The sequence below is a fragment of the Punctularia strigosozonata genome, assembly GCF_000264995.1.
Source record: "Punctularia strigosozonata HHB-11173 SS5 unplaced genomic scaffold PUNSTscaffold_8, whole genome shotgun sequence".
NCBI lineage: Eukaryota > Fungi > Basidiomycota > Agaricomycetes > Corticiales > Punctulariaceae > Punctularia > Punctularia strigosozonata.
The window spans coordinates 48,802-56,414 of record NW_006767440.1 but is presented as its reverse complement, the minus strand read 5'-3'; the positions used below and the strand labels follow the sequence as shown (position 1 = coordinate 56,414).

The following is a 7,613-nucleotide window of genomic DNA, read 5'->3' as shown; positions in this document are numbered from 1 at the left end:
CACCGAACGCCGAGCCGCCAACGCGGTCACGCTCGGCGTCGCCTCCTCCATCGCGCCCTCTTTCGCCCGATGCCGTGTGCAAGCTGCCAACGCGGCCTTGCTCGGCGCAGCTTCCCCCCACCCCTGTCGCCTGCTCAGCCCCGAGCGCAAGCCGCCAATGCGGTCGCGCTCGGCGCAGCTTCCTCCCCCCGCGCTCACCTGTCGCCCAGTCCCGATCGCGAGCCGCCAACGCGGTCGCGCTCGGCGCAGCTTCCTTCGCCTCCTGTTCGCCCAGCCCGGAGCGCGGCCTCCGTGGTTTCGCTCAGCGGATCCGCTGTGCCAAAGCGCCCACCTCCAGGGTGCCAATGCGTTTGACATCTGCTGCGCCAACGCGCTCGCTTCTGCCCGAGCCCGCGTGTTTGTCCCGGAGTGCGCCAATGCGCTCGCGCCTCCCTGCGCCTGCTCGCCTGCCCCTGGATTTGCCATCGCGCCCCCCTTGGATCCGCAGCACTCGATGACCAACACATCCGCCTTCAACTGCGTCAACGCAGCCAGCTCCGCTGCGCCAATGCGCCCGATGTTCGCTGCGCCAACGTGCTTGCTCCGGACTGCGCCAATGCGCCTGCCACCAGCTTACCAGGGCTACCATTTCTGGCTGCGTCAACACACCGCACTCGATGGCCAGTGCAACTTCGGTACTGGCGCGTACACTCGAAGATCCTTGCGCAAGCTTGCACGTTTCATGATCCAGGCACGGTGCATTCGCCATCTCCCACCCGGCGCACCCGTGCTTACCACCTTGCCTTATGTGCTGGATTCTGGGGCGCCGCCGTGCTCCTTCCTGCCTCGCCGGCGCCGCCATGCTTGATCTACCCAGCTGCCTATGCTCGAACTTGCCTCGCCTCCGCACATGTCCCATGGTCGAAGGCACGTGTTTCCCGTGCCGAAGCTCCTGGCGATGGGTGACGCTCGGTCTCTCTCCCGTTGCTCCTGAGCTGCTTTACTTGTGCCCCACTCGATGCCGGCACCCTACGCTCGATGGGTGTGCCGCAGTTGACTCGATATGCTCATCGCAGCAGACTCGACATATACACCACGGCCGATTGAATGTAACCATAGAGCTTGTTGTAATGTAATACATCAATGCCATCCATTCTGGCTCCCCATGAGATATGATACAATAAGAAGAAGATTGAATCATACACATATATATAGATATACCTGATGAATGGATGGTACACATGACCAAATTCTAAAGACATCTAACAAGATGTGACATAAAGTCTGGAGGTTTCTGGTGTTATCTGAACCAAAATATATCATATTGAAGAGATGATTGATGTTACAAATCACCAAAATATGCCCAAAAAGTTCATAAAATTCCACATATTTGTGAACATTTTGTGACAAATGCTCAGGGGGACCTTCCAGATATCCTCATTTTTGTACTTATGTGCTCCTATTAGCTCCTATATGTTCCTATATACTGTAAAAGGCCCAAAAATGGCTTTATCTGCATGGATAGTCCAGTAATTACTTGACATCCCCCCCCTTTATGATACTAATTCCCAGAGGGTGTGTTTCCTGATGTCGTTCTCACCTCCAAACCGACCGGAATCTGAAGCGACACATTTACGACGAAAGGCGGATTTTCCCAAGAAATTGCGCACGAGGTCATTGCAAGGCTGCAGTGCGCACTCTCCCTCGTACAATTGACATCACCGGAAGTACGCTAGCTAACCCGCCCGAACCTTGATAGTAGCCGCCATGAGGGCCACCCCTACGATGGCAGAGCCCAACGAGACCGGTCGAGGGGCCACCCCCAAGGCTGCGGTGGATTGGATCATCGCGCAAAAGCCGAACCTTCGACAATCTATGGATCCAGTACAGTGCTCTGATAAGCCGCAGCCCATGAAGCTGTTCGTCCGGAACATACAAGTGAGCGTCAGGGTCAATAGGGAACCGCATTGCGAGCCTTGCATGATGAAAACGCACCTGCAACGACACCCTCGACTAACCCGACGCTCGACTGATTGGCCAGCGTTGATGATTGTGCCACCACGTTTATTGACTTCTGATGCCTTTCGAGCCTCTCGCCAAAACCACAGAGGAAACATGTTCCACTGGACATCAGATCTGCAGGTGGGTCAAAGTGCTACGGACAAGTATTATTACCCCAAAGCGAGTCCATCAGGAGTATTGTTCAAAAGCACGATGCCACCAATCACGACGCCACCGACGAGAACCGCGCGATCCACCGATCTGGGTTGCTCCATGACATCTCTCAGTATGTGGCATAAGTAATGGCCAAAACATCCAGATAGCCAGTGGCTGCAAATATTCGATGCGTGGCCTTACCTCCGTACGATTCAGGCCACAGCTGTTCGGGGGTATATAGTCGGCGGTCTGCCAGAGACCGTTTCTCTCGCTCCTGCGCTGGACCGCAACACAGTCTTTCCTCTTCAAATCCCATCGGTGCTACCAATCATGGCCAGTGGTTGTTGGAGATGGACATTCAGACTATACCTTTTAGCGGTGTGGGGTATGTGGGCCTATCGCTCGAGCGGTTGACGGCTAAAGTAGTGTATGACAGTCTCTGCGGTCGGCATGTTCGGTGTGCAAGCATGGTGGCTGGTCAGATTGGTTTTAGATGCTGATGAAAGCCCTATGGGGCAGTACCGTGAGCCACAGATAATCTCACTACAATTCCTTGGCGGAGTGCTAACCGTCAATTGTGGTTTTCTCGTAGCTTTCGAATGTTTGGCTCTGATTGTGATATGCATCCCTCTTCTCCCCATGGGTTTCGCTATAATTATGTTGTGAGTGACTTGTTGTAAACGTTGTACTTCAAAATACTGAAAGCTTCCGAAATATCTAGCTACGTGGTGCTCCGTGAGGGCGCCATAACTGGCGAGGTAATATCAGACTCCGAGCTTTGTGCCGAAATGGGATATCTTTTCTACGGCTGGTATTTCGGATTTGATGCGATCTGCAACTTCGGTACGGCTGTTCTACACCCCTTCCCCCGCCGAGTGGGACTAAGCACGCGGGATCGGAATAGTGGCTTTCATCGTCCTGGGGATACGCTTACACTTCAAGTTACGCAGCGCCGATATCGACAGCCCGCTTTGTCAAGATTACATCGATATCGATCCAACATGCGCTACTACGCGCAGAGTCGTGCAATCGACCATGGGCGTATTTGTTGTCGGTGTGTGGCCAGCTCGCATTTGATCCCCGATTTACGCTGACCTCTCGGGTTGAAGTCGGTGTCGCATTCCTCGCCTACTACATACGGAATCAAGTGCGCGACGAGCGCGAATACCGCAGAAAGGAGGCGGCGAAACGCGATGCAGAGCACGGTCTGTTGCCTGAGATCGAGGATGGGACGCGCCCTCGTCGACAAGCTCAGGAGACCGGGCAGCTCGATGCCTGGGTGGAGGACGACTTACCGACGTACACACAGGCGCGGACCACTCATCAGCCTAAGCCGGAGGCTATCCAAAGTATGGGGATCTCGCTCGCGCATAACTCGGAGGTGTCGCATGGATCTGCCTCGCGCCATGTCGGCAACAATACGAAGAGCCCGAAGGCTTCGATGAAGGGAGCCATCGCACAAGGCAGTGCAGGAAGACCGACTGGGGCCGTTGTGCATCGTGGTTCCGAGGACAGTGATAGGCGCAACGCCAAGCGTCAAGGAGCGACTATGGCAATCCGACCTTCCGCTTATAGACAGGACACCGCGTCTGCGGAATCTGCACTGATTGATGCACCATCTCGCTTGGCCCGGGACACAGCAGCGAGGACCGCGTATCGAGAGCAGGGTAGCCAGTTACGGTATCCGCCCAGCGCGCATGCCACATCGAGGAAACATGATGCGTTTCGCACTAATCAAAGGTTTTGAAAGTGATGCACATCCGCCGTATTTCTAGAGCAACGTTGCGGGCCAATGTTATTGTAGCAGTCTAATCATCGTCACTCATTCAACTCTGGTGATTATCCATTGCGAAGCAGCCTACGTCATCTGCACATGTATAGCGGAACAACTTCATCGAGTACTACAGCCTGTCTGTCGCGCATATGTCGATAGCCACTTCCGGCGGGAAGTTGCCTGAGGTCGGCCGTCCCGGTGGACTGCGCAAAGAAGAGGCGGACCGGGACAAGGTGAAGTGGGGTCCGATCGAGTCGTGGCTTGTCGCGGTCGCGTCGTGCTCTCGTGCGCGCTCGCCGCTCAGTCTTGTCTTGACTCTTCCGCGTTCAATCGTCGCGGACATGCTATTTCTAGTCGAATTTTGGAATAAGTAAGCTGAAGCAACGAGGAATGCGTTCAGAAACATGACGCCAAAGCTCCAACGCCCGCACCGTTGACATACCTTGAACGTGGCGTATCTGTCAGATAGCTATCTCAGTCCATGCGACGCTCTACAAGGACGTTGACCGGAACTATCTAACGTTCCGTTTGCACCAGATACACATGGATCCGACGTTCAAACCTCATTACGGGGCGTACGTAGAAACCGGTGCGCCTTCGATGCCCTCGCATGATCGCTAGCAGCTCTACGCTCTGACGATACTCAACTTGAAGCTACGCATTCTATACCTCACCCTTATCCTTGCTTCTGTTGAAAGCATATTCGCGGTCTGCCATGGTGCGGACGAAGATCGGTGCGGCTCTTCTAACCTGTCTTTTATGGCGGCCTCCATGCGATCGCATTGTCTTCGTGCCACGTCGATTTAGCACCCTGTCTTTCATTGACAAACTCTCGGGAGTGGCCCTTTGAGTTTTCGCTGGCCAGCGGCTCAGAGGCCACAGATGCATAAAGACGCAGTATATAATCTCCTCTGCCTCGGTTGGCATTTGCCCCCTCACCCGTCGTCCGCGGCAACCACAGTCCTTCCTCCCAGTCCTTCCTCTCAGCGACATGGCTGGTACCAAGTCGAGACAGGCTTTCAAGGCCATCCTGATAGGCTCATATTGTACGTTCGACGCCTCTGACCCTAAACCAGCACTAATCCGTAGTATCCCAGTCTGTACGACGATTCTCGCCTTGTTCCAAGCGGGATTCTTGGGCGTGTTGGTCTTCGGTCACACCATCCAACACAGTGCAGGCGAAGTCGGTGAGTCAACCACCCTCTAAGGCCTCGCGCAAGTCAAGCAGCGCTGACTGTCAGCGACAAACGTGTAGTGCCTGAGATTGCCGTCATCGTATTTGCGACTATCTCAGGCCTGCCTGGGATCATTTTCTTGCTCATGATCTTCGCCGCGTGAGACCTTCATTCTCTGCCCCTTTTCGTGTACCGGCTCACGAGAGTGCCTGCCCAGGGCTATGGATCTCGTTGATGGCGGCTCCGGCGGTGGGTTCGGTGGCCTCGGTTCGCTAAATCCGTGGCGCAAAGACCAGGACCGCGCCGCGAAGTGGAACTACGGCGTGCTCGCATACGTCGCCTTTTCCGGTTTCTGTACGTCGTCATCGGCCGTTCGATGTCCCACCCGTGTAGCGTGAAGCTGACGTGCTGGTTGTTGCGCATCGTGACAGTCTCCCTCCTCGTTCTGACGATCCGCCTCAAGTTCAGCCTCAAAGCTCCTGAGATATACGAGAGTCCGCTGTGCCAAGCCTACGCGCAAGTGGACCTGCACAAGGCTTGCGCTGTAACGCCTTTCGCCATGATGGCCGGGCTGCTGATATTCATCTGCGGTCCGTCTTTTCTCCCTCGACATTTCCCCCATCGCGCGTCGGTTGTCTTACCTGTGGACGCGTTCTTTCTCCGCAGCTGTGATCTCCCTCCTCGTGGTACGCAGGAGCCGCAACCCGAAGGCTCCCAAGGATGCGGGCACTAGCTGGTACTCCAAGGCGAAAGATCACGAGGCAAAGGGCAGCGACAAGGCATTGGGAACAAGCTGGTACACGACCGCGAAGGACCGCAAAGCTCCAAAGCAGCAACAGCGCGGCGACCCCGAGAAGACGCCGATGCGCACAACTTGGGACGAGCCTCTCCCCCAAGTCCATATGGCCCAGATCCCCGCGCCAGAACGGCGACCCGGAGGACCGCCGCCGCAACCGCCGAACGTGCGGTCCGCAGCTGGCGCTCCTCGCGCTCCGTTCGCCGCGCTCGACTGGCGCAACTCGGAGAACTCGACGTTCAGGGAGCTCGAGAAGTGGGACGGGTTCAACGAGGCGAACCGCGCCGGCTCCGGTCCCGTCTCGCGCGACGCGGCGCAGTCCTGGGGTCGAGCCGGATACGGGCGTGACCAAGCCGCGTATCGTCAGGGCGAGAGCGCGGTTCGGCAGGGAGCGCGCGGGGTCGACGCGGTGCGGGTGGAGGACCGTGCCCGAGCCAAGAGGGAGAAGAAAGAAGCCAGCGGGGCGGCGGGGCCGCAGGCGCGGCTTCTGACCCCGGCGACGATGAACGATGCGCCGTCTCGTCCCGAGCCCGTTTCCGTGCGGTCTGGTCGCCGCGCTCAGGGCGCGCACGGCGCGGTGGGTGCATGGCGTGGCGGAGGCGACGACTTGCGCTACCCGCCTATTGCTCATTCTGTGGGGCGCGCGTACTAAGGCCCGTCAAGATTCGCATGTCTGCTTGGCCGGCCGAAGAAGAAAAAAAGTCCAGATGATGGGCGAAGGTGCCATTGCCATGAGGTTGCAGGACAATCGCAAGGTATGGCGGTCCAAGCCATGTAGTAATGTAAACTCGAAAAATCGGTGTCGATGCTATTCTTTCTTGTTGTATCAGGTAGGGCAACTCATGTAAAAGTATAACCACACGGCCGTTCATGCGTTTCGCTGGCGCCAAAACGTTGCCCTCTGATTGCTGCGCAGCTGTTCCGAACGTTCATGGCTCTCGATGGCGCAAGCGCCGGAGGGGTCAGGTCAAGGCAGTTCCGTGACTGTTCCATGGCAAAGGTGGGTTTCTGATCTCCGACTGATGTCGTCCGCCATCCCTGAGCGCTGGGCGCTCATGTGCGCTGAGCGGTCGGTCGGTCATCTACTTAAGCAGGGATCGCGCGAATACGCTGCCATCTCGGGAGAACGACCGATATTACGAGCAACGAACATAACGTATGTATACCATAATAACGTATCCACCCCCCCCCCTTACATATGAGGATTTCCGTTCCGATCGTCCCGCCGGCCTAATATGTAAGTAGTATTCACAAGCCATTCGCGTGGCAGATGGAGAAAAAAGAAGAATGGATTTCCAATCGTTTTGGAGACATTCTCGGTACCGCATCTGGGCGTTACGTACATGCCTTTTTTTTTGAACGTATGATGGGAAGAAGGGGTAAAAGACGGACGCGCGGCCTTGGGAACGAGCGGGCGTGCAAGAGGAACGAAGAAAGGCGGGAAAGGCGGGTTGTATGATAAGTACTTATGTATTGCATGGGAGAAGTAGTGTTTCGGGTGTCGCGGGCAGCGCAGCGCGTTCGTGATGAAGGCTTGCGCAGTCGTCGTCACAGCGAGAGAGAGAGAAAAAGAACACGCAACGTAAGCGCGAATCCTTTATAGCGTCCAACGTTCGAAACGGCGAGCGAAGCGGGATCGGCGTCCTCGAGGACTCGAGCAGTCGTTGTATACGTCGATGGAACGCTCTTGAAACCTGCGAGAGAGAGCGTTTCAGCGCCCCCGCCCCCCCCC

General features: G+C 56.3%; 3 protein-coding genes across 3 annotated transcripts; all 3 read left to right on the top strand.

Annotated features, from left to right (window-relative positions):
* Nucleotides 1-16: 16 nt before the first annotated feature.
* PUNSTDRAFT_135087 (uncharacterized protein) lies at nucleotides 17-847 on the top strand (the record flags this gene model as incomplete). The annotated part of the gene is made up of 1 exon (XM_007384602.1): nucleotides 17-847. A coding segment is annotated over one exon (831 nt), but the record flags the coding sequence as incomplete, so codon positions are not given.
* A 1,366-nt stretch (nucleotides 848-2,213) lies between these two features.
* Nucleotides 2,214-3,883, top strand: PUNSTDRAFT_144180 (uncharacterized protein; the record flags this gene model as incomplete). The annotated part of the gene is made up of 6 exons (XM_007384601.1): nucleotides 2,214-2,521; nucleotides 2,573-2,659; nucleotides 2,729-2,798; nucleotides 2,858-2,979; nucleotides 3,041-3,190; nucleotides 3,246-3,883. The coding sequence occupies exons 1-6, from the start codon at nucleotides 2,467-2,469 to the stop codon at nucleotides 3,881-3,883; spliced, it is 1,122 nt and encodes a 373-aa protein (XP_007384663.1). The 5' UTR covers nucleotides 2,214-2,466.
* Nucleotides 3,884-4,901: 1,018 nt separating this feature from the next.
* Nucleotides 4,902-6,533, top strand: PUNSTDRAFT_135085 (uncharacterized protein; the record flags this gene model as incomplete). The annotated part of the gene is made up of 6 exons (XM_007384600.1): nucleotides 4,902-4,956; nucleotides 5,008-5,097; nucleotides 5,166-5,244; nucleotides 5,303-5,439; nucleotides 5,517-5,675; nucleotides 5,752-6,533. 6 exons carry the CDS (start codon nucleotides 4,902-4,904, stop codon nucleotides 6,531-6,533), a joined length of 1,302 nt encoding a protein of 433 aa, XP_007384662.1.
* Nucleotides 6,534-7,613: the final 1,080 nt, after the last annotated feature.